We start from the raw sequence: 15,423 nt of genomic DNA on the forward strand, positions 1-15,423 counted from the left end.
TTTGTGAGCTTCTGACTCTCCATCCTGAGCAGATTCACCTCTACTGGGTTTACTTTGTTAATTAAATGGTAGAACAGTTGAAAAGAGCAGAAATTAAATGAATAGAACACAGTGTATGAATGTCAGGTTTTAAAGTTAATTCAATGTATACAAAAAATACAAAGATGTTTTACTTATATCTGTGTATCTATCCTATAAGTCTGTGATGGCCGAAAAGAAAAATGCTGCCAAAGTTCAAAAACCTCAAAGGTTTTATTCTTAAAAGACGATTTAACCCTTGTGCTATCCTATGGGGTCCAGATGACCCGATCCTAACCCTTGTGCTATCCTATGGGGTCCAGATGACCCCCCCCCTTCCATTGATGTGTTCTCCCTACCATGACAAAGATGGATAAAGGTGGAAAGATTTCATGTAATCCATGGACACCAGTGAAGATCACAAATCGTTGAAGAAAAAAGGGTTCAGAGCACTGTCTAGTGGGTCTAGATGACCCAACTCCCTATGTTAAAGTGCCTAGGATAGCACAAGGGTTAAAGGATGTTTTAGTGCATCTTTTTGGGGAAGACTGACTTCCTTCCAGCGGAGGAAACTGCTGTAAGCCCCAGTTCTGACTCCACTTTCTGGTCACTATTTAAATATTCCTTTGTGTGATTTGATACAGTCAGGCTGGTTTGTGTATAAATGGAATAATATTAAGAAAAAACAACTTGTGGAGCATCACTTCAGAAATGGTTCTGTTTGGATCAGTGATGGGTTCTGTTTCAAACATCATTTCTATGGCGCCGCTGCTCCATTGCATTTCCATGCAGATTTTTCAAGAAATAAATTGTTCTGAATGCTGGATCTAAACTCCAAACTTTTTAATACTGTTAACTTATTGTGTGTTCTGGAGTTTTATTGATGTATTTTTATGTGTTTACATACTTTTGTACTGTGAGGCGACCTTGAGTGCCCAGAAAGGCGCCATATAAATACAATATATTATTGTTATTATAACTATTATAATAGTTGGTGGGTTTTTTCTCTGCTGTTCAGTAAAGAATTTCAAACTCCAGAATACAGACGTTGAGTCCACTTTTCATCTTCTCTGAATCGGCTGCATTGAAGCCACTTGTTTGGCTCTCCTGAAGGTCCAGGTCCTCAGCAGCCACAGCTTTCCTTCCTAAGGTTTTTTGTCTCAAAGTAAACATTGTTTTTGGCCTACAATGAAGATATCCAATGTCAGATTGACTAGAAGCTTCTCGCCATTGAACTGCCTCATTTGCAGCATCGTTGCCCGGTCACTTGCGTTTCTTTGATGACTGCAGATTCTATTTTCCAGGATAAGACTTTGACAGCAGGTGGCGCCCTTCACAGCAGAACAAGATGAATTGTACTAAGTAACCTTGACAAGTCTGGGTAGGTGTGTTTTGTGGCCATTACCATGGAGATGTGTTAAAGGTTTGAAGATGGATGAGTTTGCGTGTGCGGTTCAGTGAAAGCCGCTAAACGTGTTTTTTTTTTGGGTGTTATTAGGCCGCTACGCGTTTTCCTCCCGAGGTCGGGCAGGTGCGGGATGCAGTGCACTGTTGTCGTGTTCCCCCTCCAATATTGCACTTGTCCCGGCCTCCCCGGCCCCCGGGGCTAAGAACTCCACCCACACAAAAAGACGAGTCTGCGGCTGAAATGGATGGCGCCATCGTGGTTGGCCGGTAAGCCTTTGTTTGTGTTTACGTTGTCTTCTGGTGTCATGAAGGGGGTGGAGAGGTTCACTCATGAAGACCTCTGAGAGACGAGACGTTCTGGTTACCATCAGCATTTTATTCAGACTGGAACAGAAACGTTGAAGGTAAAGGCTTAAGACCCCCCTCCCCCCAGGTGTTTCCCTCTAAGTTCTTCGGACTCTCCTGGTTCCATGGAATCAAGTTCAAATGCAGAGACGGGAACTTTTCTTGCTGCTGTTGGACTTACCTACACTACATTACCAAAAGTATTGGCTCACCCATCCAAATGATCAGAACCTAAATCAGAAAGAATGGGCCACTCTCAGGAGATCATTTCCAGCGTGGAACTGTCATAGGACGCCACCTGTGCAACAAATCCAGTGGTGAAATGTCCTAAAGATTCATCAGTCAACTCTATTATTGTTAACCCTTGTGCTATCTTAGATGACCCCCCCCCCTTGCATTGAGGTGTTCTCCCTACCACGACAAAGGTGGATGAAGGTGGAAAGATTTCATGTAATCCATGGACACCAGTGAAGATCACAAATCATTGAAGAAAAAAGGTTCAGAGCTCTGTCTAGTGGGTCTAGATGACCCCACTCCCAATGTTAAAGTGCCTAGGATAGCACAAGGGTTAAAGGTAAATGGCGCATACTTATACAGCGCTTTTCAGTCCCATTCACAGCGATGGCCCTCCTCAGCTGAACACAGGAGACAACCTTCTACCAGAGACAAGGTGGGGTTCAGTGTCTTGTCCAAGGGCACTTTGACATTTGGGCGGGCAAGGCGGGAATTAAACCTGTAGTCTTTCGATCAGAGGTCAACCGCCCTACCACAGCACCACAGATGAGGCCTCTCCACCAACATCAGTGTGTGACCTCAGCTATATACTTTTGGAAGAATGGCCCTAAATTCCTAGAAACACTCCTTAACCTTGTGGACAGGCTTCCCTGAAGGGTTGATCTACGGATCAGGAACGGGACGGGACTTCAGTTCATGTGAGTCAAGGCTGTTGGTAATGTAGTGTTACGTTTCTGTATGACTTCACCCACAGAGGGATGGAAGCAGTCACTGCGCGTTCAGGTGCTGCCTAACATCCTGGGAATCGGTGGAATTGGGCCAGTTTGTCGGGTGTTTGGGGGTCTGTCCCTCCCCAAAGCTCAGACCTGGATGTGCGTCATCACTTGCTGCCGGTGGGTCTTGAAGTCCTCAGGAACCGTGTCTGAAAGTAAAGAAACTTCATGAGGCCTTCTGATGGCGCCGTACCAACCCCCCCCCCAAAAGTTAAGCTGCGGGTCGCACCGTTGCATCTGTAGCGCAGGTTGGACCAGATGATGTTCTCCTGGGAGAAGCAGAAGACTCCCAGCCGGCCCCCCCTCATGGAGGTGTCGATCACCACGCCAGAGTCGGCCACCATGGTTTTACCCTCAAACAGCTTCACCCTGAAAACAGGCAGCATCTTCATCACTCCTCCTCCTCCTCCTGACCGATGGGAGGGTCTAGCTGCAGCAGCTGTGATGTCCGGGATCGGTCTACTTTCTGCAATAACAGACTTTGTGCTGGAGTGTTTTTCTGGGATGAACTCTGTCAGCTCTGTCTGATCTGCATATGAACGGCAGCCGAGGCAGATTCTCGCCAGGACTCTGGTCGCCATGGAGACGGGCACAATGGAGAACCGGGGGGCCCGGGGCCACAAAGAGGGAAAAGAATGCAGCGAAAAGAAAAGGAAGAAAGAGGCGAAATAAAGGAGGAGACATCTGCAGCCTGAGATACTATAATGTACTACTTGGTACTACGGGCTACTGCAGAGTATTACATTTTACAACAGAGGATTACAGGCTAAAGCAGAGTACTACATCCCACTGCAGAGTACCACAGCTTACTGCAGAGTACTGCATGCAATTGTAGAGTACTACAGCCTAGAGTACTACAGCCTACTGCGTAGTATTACACAATACTATTGAGTACTACAGATAATATTTACCCAGCACAGGTCTGCAACTTTTTTAACACTGCTCTCTGCCTGTCAGGCACTAACTGGACTGCAGGAAGTGCAGTTGGCAGCAGGTGAAAGAGGCGAGTTACAAACAGATCCAGTAAATCAGTGAAGCAGGACTTCAGGCTGAAGTTTCAGTGATGAAGACGTTCCATTGTGAGGCTCTCCTCCCTTCAAAGCACAGAGCATTTGGCGGGTTCCTTAAAGAACGTTTCACATGAACTGAACTTTATTAATCTCACAGAGGAGACATTCAGCAGTCACGGCTGCTCAGGAGGAAAACAAACAACCAAAAACAACAAAACAAACAAATAAATAAAAACATCAGTCACTCCGTGGAGGAAAACTGACAGCTATGGTTCTGAGGAGAGTGCTGCACGCTGCGCTTCACCTGAGTGCAGTGGAGCAGAGCAAGGACAGCTACTGTTTTTAGTTGTAACCCCGCCCCCTTTTTGATCATGTGATAGCAGTGTGACAACGGTCAGCAGTACGGACAGACTGAGGAAGCTGGTATTAGGAGTGATGCTGCAGACCGTCACATGTAGACGTGTTCCAGGACTCACCTGTGGGACAAGTGGCCACACCCACATGCGGCTGTGGGTCCTCTACCTCACCACAGCAGCGGAACCAGCCTCGGCTAACATGCAGACCCCTTTCTGATGCGTCTGCCGCCGTACCTGATGTATCCCACCTGCGGTCTGTGGCTCAGCTGCCAGCGGTACGAGGTTTGGTCCTTCCAGCCCGTGTTGCGTGGATCCTTCCAGAGCAGCGTCACCTCTCCAGGCGTGTCTCCGGTGTGCCACAAAGCATTCCTCAGATACCCTCCAGGGCCGGTTTGGGACTTCACAGCCTGTCAGTCACAGACAAGAGTAAATGGGGTTTTAGAGCGCCCTCTCTTGGTCGGTTTTGGTATCACAAGGCAGTTTGGGGTTTCGGCCATTTTGGCTGTAAAACGCTGAATTTTAATTTGACCTTCAATCAAAACCTGAGAGGATCTGAAACCTGAGCAAAGAGCAGAGGAGCGAACCTTGAGCTGCAGCGTGGCCTCCGCCTTGGCCTTGAAGGGGACAGACTGCCAGTACAGCTGCTCCACCTGCTTCCACATCACCACGTAGAAGCTGGACGAGTCCTGGTAACCGAAGATGAAGCCGGCGTAGTCGTCGTCTGTCACTGTGTTGACGTGGAAGGTGCCTTCAAAGTCAACGCCGTTAAACGCCGTGTAGCCTGCGGATGGAGGAGGAGCTGGTTTGACGATGGGCGGGGCCGGGAGAACACTAAAAGTGGTTTTACGGGAAACATACCAATGGCTAAACCGGGATCACTGTTCATGGTCTGGATGATCTCCTTGCCCTGGAGGGGGAGCAAATGCACACAGTCTCTGCATAATCAGGACACAGTGATCGTAGCCCCGCCCACTGCCCCACCTCTCTGGGGTCTCATGGATGACAAAGGTCAGGGGCTGAACTGGGGTTGACCGGAGCCTCTGAGCTCAGAACCGACATTGCGGAATCACCTGATTCAGCACCACCCATTGGGGGTCGATCTGGGTGTCTCCTTCTGGGTCCAGAATCACCGTCTGAAAGGCCCTGAAGTCGGTAAGGGTGACCTCGGCGCTCTCTGGACACGCATCAACCATATCCATGACGGCGTCGTTGTCAAAGTCGTTCTCACAGACGTCTCCGACTCCATTTCCTGCGAACAGACTGCTCTGCTCAGGACCTACAGGAAAGACCTTCACGGGTCACAGCTGTGTCTTTTAGAACACAGACCATCCAGAAAAAAATGGATCCTCAAACAAGATCAAACATCCAGGAAGTGCAGCAAACTGAAAAACCTCATGAGCAGATTCTACTTCCTGTGTGTGAGTTAGAGCGCAGTGCGGTCAGATGTCATCTTTACTCCATCCTTCAGTGGGTCTTCACTTTTAGGCCGGTTTGTCACTTTAATACAGACTTTAACTTTAGACACAGAACGTAAAGCATCATCTAGAGTCTGCTGGTTACCGTCCGAATCTTTCTGGTTGGGGTTTGGGATGAGTCTGCAGTTGTCCGTGTCGTCATGGATGTTGTCGTTGTCGTCGTCGTCATCGCAGTCGTCGCCGAGGCCGTCGTTGTCAGAGTCCAGCTGGGAGCTGTTGGGGATGTCCGGACAGTTGTCTCTGCTGTCCTGATGTCCGTCTCCGTCCCTGTGGACGCAATCCCAGACGAGGGAGGGAATCAAACGGCTTGAAGGTGTGTTTGTATGTGAACATGTGTGAATAAGTGTGTTTGAATGATTGTGTGTGTGTGCGGGTCACACCTGTCCTGGTTGGTGTCACAGAGGTCTCCCACCAGGTCGTTGTCTATATCCGTCTGGAAGCAGTCACAGATCAGAAATGGTTCCAGGATCACCCTTCTGGAACCGCAGGACCCCGGTCGGGCGGGAGGCGTGGCTTCTGCGAGCCACCTGTAGCGGGACTCGTACCTGTGTGGGGTTGCTGATCTCAGGGCAGCTGTCGCAGGCGTCCCCCACCGCGTCTCTGTCTCTGTCCGTCTGTAGCGGGTTTGGCACCTTCGGACAGTTGTCCAGAATGTTGGGAATACCTGAAGAAAAACAGGAAGTTCCATCAAGCTTCCGGTCTTCGACCACAAACCCTTTCCAGGTTAAACTAACAAAGAAGAACGAAGCGCTAATGCTAGCTCGGTTCCTGTGCGAGAGGATTTTACTTTAACCCGACCCCTGTGCTTCTGTAACTTCTCTAATGTTTGCATGAGGACAATGAGAGGATGCAGGTTCTGCAGCGGCAGCACGACACTCCGACCTCTGATGGTATTCGTTGGGTTTCTGGGGCCTGAAGTGGGACAGGCACGTTAACCAGAGTTGGCTCCGCCCACCTCAAACTACTAAAAAAAAAGTCAAGTTCCACCCATGCCCCACCATAATCACACCCCCGAGTTCACATGGGAGTCAAAAGGAAAAATGTTCCTTCTGAAACCAGAAGAGTGAAGGAGAAATGAAGGAATGGCGGTCCGTCTCCAGGTTACCGTCTCCGTCGATGTCCTGGTCGCAGGCGTCTCCCTGTCCGTTGTTGTCGGTGTCTGTCTGGTCGCTGTTTGGGTCTGTGGGACAGTTATCACACGCATCACCAAACGAGTCGCTGTCCGAGTTCTGCTGGTCTTTGTTGGAGACCAGGCGGCAGTTGTCCTGAAGAACAGAGAGCAGGTCACATGGTCACGGGGTCACATGACGGCTGGGACCATCGGGCCTCCTCCAACCTCCACGTTCTTGATGCCGTCTCCGTCTGCGTCCTCGTCGCACTGGTCGCCGATGCCGTCGTTGTCGGCATCCTCCTGACCAGAGTTCGGCGTGAACACGCAGTTGTCCTGGTGGAACAAGAGTTACCGTGAAGTCCAGTTCTCACAGAACCGGTCGGTCTCTGCAGGAACGGACCTTTCTGCAGTGTTTGTTGTTGTCCATGCAGGGCAGGGGGCGGTCCGGATAGCCGTCGATGTCCGTGTCCTCCCCACAGGTGTGCCCGTTCCCGGCCCAACCCACGTTACACTGGAAACAGCCCAACAGCGTCACCACACTGACCCACAACAACCAGCTGAACCGTCAGAGCACCAGCCCCACCCTGCAGGACACCTCCCCGTTCCTCTGCATGGTGCACTGGGCGTTGGTGTCACAGGGGTCAAAGGCCAAGGCGGCGCAGGACAGCCTCGGGAGGCAGCCTGTCGTCTGGTTCCCAAAGAAACCGGGTTTACAGCCTCCACACCTGTAGGAGCCCTTGGAGAGGAGAGGCAGTGGTGGTTACCGCCTCATGTCCAGCAGAGGGCGCTGTCTGCCTACAGATTGCAGGTCTCCTTCACCGCTCTGGGATCTCCAACCACAGGAGGCAACCCCTGAACTCACCAGGCTGTTGATGCAGATGGAGTTTGACACACAGGCATCAGGAAGGTCCACACACTCGTCGACGTCCACACACTCCTGGAAACACACACGGGTTGAGGAGAACAGCGTTCAGAGGAGCAGAGGGGCGTTAACCTGCTGAGCCTCATCAGTGACATCACTGCTTTCAGCTTAGAATAGTTCCTTCAGGACACAAACAGACGCAATGCTTGATTTAAAGCTCCTGATGATGTCAGACTGAACAGCTGAGCTGCTCTTCCTCGAACTTCTATAAGGGAAACAGTGTTTTGCAGAACAGTTAGTATTTTTAGCACGGCTCATCATTGTTAAGCTTTTTAGTTTTTCCTTTTCTTTGGTTCTTTATTTTTCTTAAACATCTAGACTTTTATTGTGGAGGGTTTCTTCAGTGTTTAACTCCACCGCCTCAGCTCTGTCCTAACTGTCCTTGAGGGTGGATTATTGGCTGTCTGCAGGTGAAAACTGCTCCAATCTGTACAATTTGGCTAATTTATCAGTTTGCAATCATTTATTATCATTATCATTATTTATTGGATCAATCACATTCTTTTTATAAAAACTAAAATCTTTCTCAGAAAATTCTGCATTTTCTTTATCGTTGTCTTGGAACCAGTGTGTGGGGGAGGGGGGGTGAAAGCAGAAACAGAGATGAAGCGCAGAGAGGTTCAGAGCGGTTTCAGGACAGGAAGTCCTCACAGGAATGAAGGTGGGAGGAGTCACAGACGAGCCGCTGAAGCTGTTAGAGGAGAGTGGAGGAAGTGAAGCTGTAAAACAGGAAGTGCTGAAGATGAGCAAATGAGGAAGAGGAGGCTTTTAACTCCTGTGGCAGAAATGCCCCCGGTGGCATGTTGGGGGATTGCGGGGTCGCTCCCTTCGGTCTGACCTGTCTGTGCGCTTTGGCGTAGTCCAGTCCAGTCCCCGCTAACGGGGGCCCCCACAGCCCGGGAGGGCAGGGGTGACAGCTGAACCCCCCCATCGTGTTCACGCAGGCTTCAGGGGAAAAGCAGGGCTGCAGCTCGCACTGAGGAGGAGGGGGAGGAGCATTAAAGGAGGCGGGGCCGGTTTGTCTGTCACGGTGGTGCTCTCGGTACCTCGTCGATGTCGCTGCAGTGCGTCCCGTTGCCGGTGGTTCCGGGCGGGCAGGGTCCGCAGACGTAGCCGGGGTACTGCAGGCTGTCCATGCAGGACACGCCGCTGAAGCAGGGGTTGGGGGAGCAGCGGGGGCGGGGCTCGTGGAAGCCTGCAGACAAATAGGTCGAGTCTTCGGGTTCCAGATCCCAGGAATAGTCCAGAACCGAGCGGCGGACTCACCACAAACCTGACACTCCAGGATGGTGTTCCGGATCAGCGCCATCTCCTTCACCTGAGGACGACACAGGTGATGACACATGAGCCCTCACATGACCTCCTGTCCCACCTGACCTGCCGGCGTCACCTGCTCCCGGATGTCCTGCCGCAGCTCCCCCAAGATCTGGTTGAAGATGATGAGCTGACCAATCAGGGCCTTGGTGTGATCACCTGACCAGAGACCATCAGACGGACAGTGAGTGACCCGAGCACAGGTGAACACTGCTTACCGACAGGTGGGAGGAGCTGAGGCGCCTCACCCAGGATGGAGCTGACCTCCCCCCTCGCTGAAACGGCAGACAGTTACCGGTTACTGACGTCTGCCACGCCGCAGCCGGTCTACATTAACCTTTGGGGGAGGGGCTTACCTGAGTTGTAAGCTGATGAGTCTTGAAACGGACAGTCGGTGAGAGCTCCAGCCTTTACAACGCTGCCCCCTAGAGCCAGCTGGAGGGACTCCAAGGACCCCTGATGCACAGAGAGGACGAAGTCCTGAACATCTACATCATAACCAAACATCTGGAGACGACCTCCAGATGTTTACATCATCGACATCCTCTGCTTACTGCTCCTTTGTGTCCCTGTTTGCTCATGCGCCTCCAGCAGGAAGCTCCTTTAGACAGAGCTCCATCCTACAGTCAGAGGTTCCTCCTGCTGGAGGCCCCTCGCTGCACTCCTGAACCTCACAGGAACATCATCAACAAACGTCTGCTGCTTTCTCTCACCTGCAGGCGGGAGTACGTCTTCTGTCCGTGACGGACCTCCACCGTCTCCGCCTCCTCGGGCAGAGGAGGCAGCGGCGGCAGGTCCTGGGAGGAGTCCACCAGCCGGCAGTCCGCGTACAGCTCCAGCTGCATCCTGCTGCGCCGCAGGCCGCCCAGGCGCAGGATGATGGCGTGAGCCCGCCCATCAGCCAGGTTGGCGTTCTGCAGGTTAGCCATTTGGATTTTGCCGTCGGCCTTCGCGTACCGGACCACAACTGACCGGAGGAGGAGGAGGAGAGGGAGGAAGAGCAGTCCATCAGAGACAGGAGACTGATGTCTCAATCATCACCACCCCACACCAACAGTACCCTAGTACTCCAGGAGCATGAAGTACGACGGGTGCTTAAATCAGCCAACCCCAGGAAGGCAACGGGACCAGATGGAGTACCAGGCAAAGTACTCAGCGCATGCGCCGACCAGTTAGCAGACGTTTTCACCAGAATCTTTAATCAGTCCCTACAACAGTGCAGCATCCCAGCGTGCCTCAAAACCTCCACCATAATTCCGGTTCTCAAAAAGCCAGCAGCAGACAGCCTCAACGACTACAGGCCAGTCGCCCTCACGCCTGTAATCATGAAGTGTTTTGAAAGACTGATAGCAAAACACATCAAAGATAATCTCCCACCCACCCTCGACCCGCTCCAGTTTGCCTACAAACCAAATCGCTCAACAGATGATGCTATTTCCACCACTCTTCACTCTGCCCTGAGCCACCTGGACCACCCAGGGAACTACGTTAGGCTGCTCTTTCTGGACTTCAGCTCAGCCTTTAACAACATCATCCCAGACATCCTGACAGAGAAACTGCTTCACTTGGGCCTTTCTTCCCCCATCTGCTTATGGATTAAAGACTTTCTGTCAGAACGACCACAATCTGTTAAACTTGGACCCCACCTTTCATCCACCATCACCATCAGCACAGGATCACCACAAGGATGTGTACTGAGCCCACTCCTCTTCACACTCTACACATCGGACTGCACATCAACCCACCCCTGCAACACAATCATCAAATTTGCTGATGACACCGCTGTGGTCGGGCTCATCTCAGGTGAAGATGAGACTCTCTACAGGGATGAAGTCAGCAGACTGGAAAAGTGGTGTTCAGGAAACAACCTCCACCTGAACACCACCAAAACGAAAGAAATAATCCTGGACTTCAGAAAGGGGAGAGTGGACCCACCCCCACTTTATATAAATGGGGTCAGAGTGGACAGGGTCCACTCCATCCGCTACCTGGGTGTGCTGATCACAGAGGACCTCTCCTGGACTGCAAACACCACTGCGGCAGTAGGGAAGGCCCAGCAGCGTCTCCACTTTCTGAGAATACTCAGGAGGAACAACCTGGACAAGAAGCTGCTGGTGACCTTCTACAGAGCCACCATCGAGAGCATCCTCTCGTACTGCATCACAGCCTGGTATGCAGGATTCTCGGCCGCAGACAGGAAGGCGCTGCAGAGGGTGATCAACACGGCCCAGAAAATCACCGGCTCCCCCCTGCCCAGCCTAGAGGACATTGCTGGCTCTCGCTACACGAGCAGAGCCAGGCAAATCATCAAGGACTCCCACCATCCCAACCACCACCTGTTCCAACTGCTACCGTCAGGCCGACGGTACAGATCGCTCAAGGCTCGCACAAATAGACTCAAGAACAGTTTTTTTCCCAGAGCAGTCAACCTCATAAATAAATGTGAATCCCACAAAAAACTGTAACTTCGTGCAATAACTGAAACCAATGTGCAATATTAACAATTCCCAGTGCAATATAATGCAATTTAAAATAGTTATTTAGCTTTGTACATATGTATATTTTCAGTGAAACACAATTTTATTGTTCTTTAGAAGATTATCTATTTTTATTGTTTAAGCAGCTGGAGAGCACCGGTAATCTCGTTGTCACAAGTTTCTTGTGTAACAATGACAATAAAGGCTTTCTGATTCTGATTCTGATTCTGATGTCCTCCATTGGAGTCACACAGAGCAAATGAATGCAGGAAGGTTCCTCCAGTTTTTTCTCTTGGACATTAATATCAATTTGATTTGGTTAATACATTTTTTAATCCGAGTCTTCTGTTGGACCTTCTCTGAGCTCTTCTCCTGGTCGTTTGTGTTTTCTGCTGCTTTTCTTCATTATTTTTTAGAAATACTTTGGAAAAAGGTTCGACTGTTTTTATGCAGCCGACTGAACCTTCAGGCACACTGAGGTTTCCCTCCACGAACTTCCCGTCTCCATGGAAACGGGCTGCTGGATCATTCTTCTCCAGAACCGTTCCTGACACGTTCAGGAAGCGCAGGAAATTTCGGAGTTCCAGAGCAAAGCAAACCTCCGCCCACCTTTATTGATCTTCCCCATGACGGCGACCTCCAGGTATTTCCTGCTGTCCTGCTTGCTGTAGAGACCCATCAGGACGCCGCTCGACTTCGGCGGCAGCCGGAACGTCGACACCACGTACACGTCACTGAGCTCACTCAGACCGTCCGACAGCTTCTTCACTGCCACGGAGCTCTGCTTTGCATCCTGGAGACTCAGCACGTCAATCACTGAGGAGAACAGGAGACAGTCTTAACGCCCCCTGCAGGTCAGCCACTTAACTGCATAAGTTTATGTGAAACCTGGAAGCCCAGAAGTAGAAGTCATCTTTATATACGCTCTTCATTTATAAAGACACAAAATGTATTTTCTCTAAAAGCTAAAAATCTTAGACATTAGTGGTTTTTATAACAGTCCATGACATTTCAGCCAGGTAGACCAAAGGGCTCTAAAGTTAGAAATGTTTCTGCTAAATATCAGCTGCTCCACCTCCGTGCCATGGCCGGCCCTCACAGGATGAACGACTTTTTATGGTCATTTTGAAATGAACTGCATTTTTGTTTTCATGGCATTTCAATTTTTTTCTGTCCTCAAAAAATCGATCGTTTTATCCGTTTCTGACTTAAATATTTAGAAAAATGATACCAGCTTTTATGCAATGTTCTGTATGAAACCCCATCCTCACTTCAGGTTACCATGGTTACCGTAAACTGTTCAGGTCTATCAGAGAAACCTTCACTCAGGAACATTCATCTTCAGAGCTAAATTTAGAGATGAGGTGAAACACGAACCCCTCGGCGTCTCCACCACACATCACGTCAGCCTGAGGAGCACAGATCAGAAACGGCCCCATCCAGAAGAAACAATCAGCCTCAGGGACCAGAGGCAGGACCACACCTGAAAAAAAGGTCCCTGTGTTTGTTCCAGATGTTCTGCAGAACCGTTCCAGAATGTAAACCACAGCTGGGCTTTTCTGCGACCACATTAACGGCTGTGGGACCAGCAGACGTTGCTTCAAGCATCAGCAGCTCTCCAGGTGGAATCGTTCAGAGCAGCCCCACCCAACAGGAAGTGACAGATTATCAGGAGGCGCGTTCGGCCTCTGCGCTGTTACAGACCAACATGAGCCAGGAAGAACCTGCAGGCTGAGTTTCACAATAAAAGCCTTTTCTGTTTCCCATTCAGGTCAAGCTGACTTCCTGTACAACTTCTGCTAACAACTAAAGATGGTTTCAAACGATGGACACAGAAGATGAATAAATAAAAAGTTGGTGAACCTTGTAAGAACAGATTTTCATCCGTTTGAGGCTCGTTAAAGTCCTTCCATTAAATCCTCTAGTTACAGGCATTTCGTCACAAGAGCGAGACGTCATCAGGGCGGAGTCCAGAAAAGCCGTTTCTGTCAGAGGCTTAAAGAGTCGAATCATCCAAAACAAATCTTCTCTTTTCTGAAGCACACAGAAAAAAAAGAATCTGATTCAGAAAAGTCTCAAGATGTTCCCATCAGAGTGTGCAGAAAATGATCCTATTGTGAAGCACGGAGGAGGAAGTTTCATGGTTTTAGTGGCTCAACAGACTTCTCACACAGATCAGGACTGACGATTATTCTCCAGAGTTCATGAAGATCCTTTAATTCTTCTGATTTCACGTTAGTTTGAAATGTGAAGGAATTCCCAGAGCTGCTTTCACGGCTTCAAGAAGAAAAAAAGTGTGTCGTTTGACTGACGGGAGCCTCGCTGATGAAGGTCAGAGGTCAAACCCATGGTAGGGTTTATGAAGACCTAATATGACTGTTACCGTGTGGCGATTAGCTTCTCCCAGGATTCATCTGATGCTTCCGGAGGGACTCAGAAATGAAAAAATGAAATTGTTTTTTTACACAAAGTGAACCCGACCGAACAGATATGAAGGAAAGTGTTTCAGCGACGCTCATATGAACAGTCTCTGAAGGCTTTTGTCTTCTTTCCTTATTATCCAGGTTTGGAGGTTTTCAGGAGGCTAGCCTCTCTGATCAATACCTGCATTCTGGATCAATGTTTCCCTTTCCTCACCTTTTAGTCACTTTTCCCTTCTGATGGGGGGGGGGGGGGGGGTCACATTCAAGTTCTATGACAGGGGCAAAGTGAGGTTGCAGTAGCAACATTTTTAGCTTTGCTCACATTTCAAATCATATAAACTTTATTGATGTGAGGAAACAATTCCAGAGATTCTGTTGGGGGGGTCCACTTCACCCCAGTTCTCCATGCTTCAATGAGTCTCCATCACGTGACCAGGCTATGTGATATGCAAAAAAAGAGGGGGCCTCTCTAGTAAAGTTCAGGGGGCCGGGTCAAATGGGTGGGCCAGTTTGGGGACCCCTGCCCTCTGGGCTTCCAAGACACTTACTTAGCAGCTTTTCATAGATGTGTGTATTATTCAGATATAAAGATTTATTTTGTTCTAAGTAAAGAATGAAGATAAAGACCATTTCAAACTTTATAAAATTGGTCAAATTTACCTTTTTTTCTATAGTTTTGGAGAGAAACGGTTCATTTCTGGCTCCTGTTGTGTTCAATCAAAGCATATTATTGTTAATTTGACTTTTGTCGGGTATTCTAGCTGTTCCCTAAACACATCCTTTAATAAGTCATCCTGATTGTTTCAACATTTGGTCAATTCCTGTAGTGAATAAATATGAAGTGTTTATGTAATAATAGAATAAAAAAAGATTCTATAAAGTTTTCTGCGTCTTTCTGTGCGTAAAAGTTTAGGCATCACTTTTTCCAGCGCGCGCGTTTCTCTCCCTCTCTCTTCCCGCCATTAACCGGTTTGTCAAACATGACCAGATCCAAAAGAACTCTAATGGTTTCGGATCGAAACGCCATTTTGGTCCCGGCCGCGGGCCCAGGTTCGGTTCCGTTACCTTGGAAGTCCGCTCCGTCCGGGACTCCCACCGTGAGGCGCGCGCACATGACTGACAGCAGAAGCGGGACAGACCAACCCATTCTGGACCCACGGGCACTCCCTAGAACCAGGTCCAGAACTTTGAAACGCGGGGGCGCCGGTCCGGAACTGGGGTGGTCCTTCAGCCTGGAACAGAGACGAACCGAACCCGGAGGCAGAGGGTTTGCACGGAGAACCATCGGGATGGGCTGCTGGCTCCTCAGGGAGGAGGAGGAGGGGCGGAGCGGGGCGGTACCACCCGAACCCGAACCAATGGTCAGGTGCGCAGCTGGATTGGAACTGCGCATGCTCGGGAAATTCATTGAAACTCAAACCAAAAGCAGAGGGGGAGCAGAAATGATGACCTGATAGGTTTGTTCAGGTGAAGCAACCCCCCCACCACCCCCCCACCCCCACCCAGTGATTCCCCAGAACCCAGTGCTAAAGGAACCGGTCACAGACGTACGTCTACA

At 49.8% G+C, this 15,423-nt stretch overlaps 1 protein-coding gene and 1 non-coding gene across 4 annotated transcripts; one reads left to right on the plus strand and one right to left on the minus strand.

The window, feature by feature from the left end:
- The first annotated feature begins 1,529 nt into the window (after positions 1–1,529).
- mir92b (microRNA mir-92b) lies at positions 1,530–1,631 on the plus strand. The gene has a single exon (NR_107180.1). It is a non-coding gene; the product is annotated as a microRNA mir-92b (primary transcript).
- A 149-nt stretch (positions 1,632–1,780) lies between these two features.
- thbs3a (thrombospondin 3a) lies at positions 1,781–15,182 on the minus strand. Of its 3 annotated transcripts, none has more exons than XM_004078422.5 (23): positions 14,931–15,181; positions 12,052–12,258; positions 9,679–9,932; positions 9,322–9,421; positions 9,214–9,240; positions 9,042–9,124; positions 8,918–8,969; positions 8,698–8,846; positions 8,490–8,627; positions 7,592–7,666; positions 7,313–7,465; positions 7,130–7,240; positions 6,955–7,062; positions 6,724–6,883; positions 6,164–6,282; positions 5,999–6,051; positions 5,704–5,885; positions 5,214–5,392; positions 5,002–5,050; positions 4,728–4,924; positions 4,378–4,550; positions 3,007–3,146; positions 1,781–2,926 (listed from the first exon to the last, which is right to left on the minus strand). In XM_004078422.5, the coding sequence occupies exons 1-23, from the start codon at positions 15,148–15,150 to the stop codon at positions 2,865–2,867; spliced, it is 2,991 nt and encodes a 996-aa protein (XP_004078470.2). In that variant the 5' UTR covers positions 15,151–15,181; the 3' UTR covers positions 1,781–2,864. The 3 variants fall into 3 exon arrangements, 2 of the variants coding, with proteins under 2 accessions (XP_004078470.2, XP_078789784.1); XM_078933658.1 differs by lacking the exon at positions 14,931–15,181 and adding an exon at positions 12,820–13,015; XR_013648440.1 differs by having other exon boundaries at positions 2,856–2,926; positions 4,264–4,550; positions 14,931–15,182.
- Between the last annotated feature and the right edge of the window lie 241 nt (positions 15,183–15,423).

The sequence above is a fragment of the Oryzias latipes genome, chromosome 16 (assembly GCF_053564925.1).
Source record: "Oryzias latipes strain Hd-rR chromosome 16, Olatipes_Hd-rR_3.1".
NCBI classification, from domain to species: domain Eukaryota; kingdom Metazoa; phylum Chordata; class Actinopteri; order Beloniformes; family Adrianichthyidae; genus Oryzias; species Oryzias latipes.

Coding starts and splice junctions, on each gene's coding strand:
- thbs3a (XM_004078422.5), bottom strand. CDS start 15,150: ATGGTTCTCCGTGCAAACCCTCTGCCTCCGGGTTCGGTTCGTCTCTGT. Junction 8,628..8,697: donor ACTGCAGCGACATCGACGAG/GTACCGAGAGCA, acceptor CCTCCTCCTCAG/TGCGAGCTGCAGCCCTGCTT. Junction 5,886..5,998: donor TGTGACACCAACCAGGACAG/GTGTGACCCGCA, acceptor TTGCGTCCACAG/GGACGGAGACGGACATCAGG.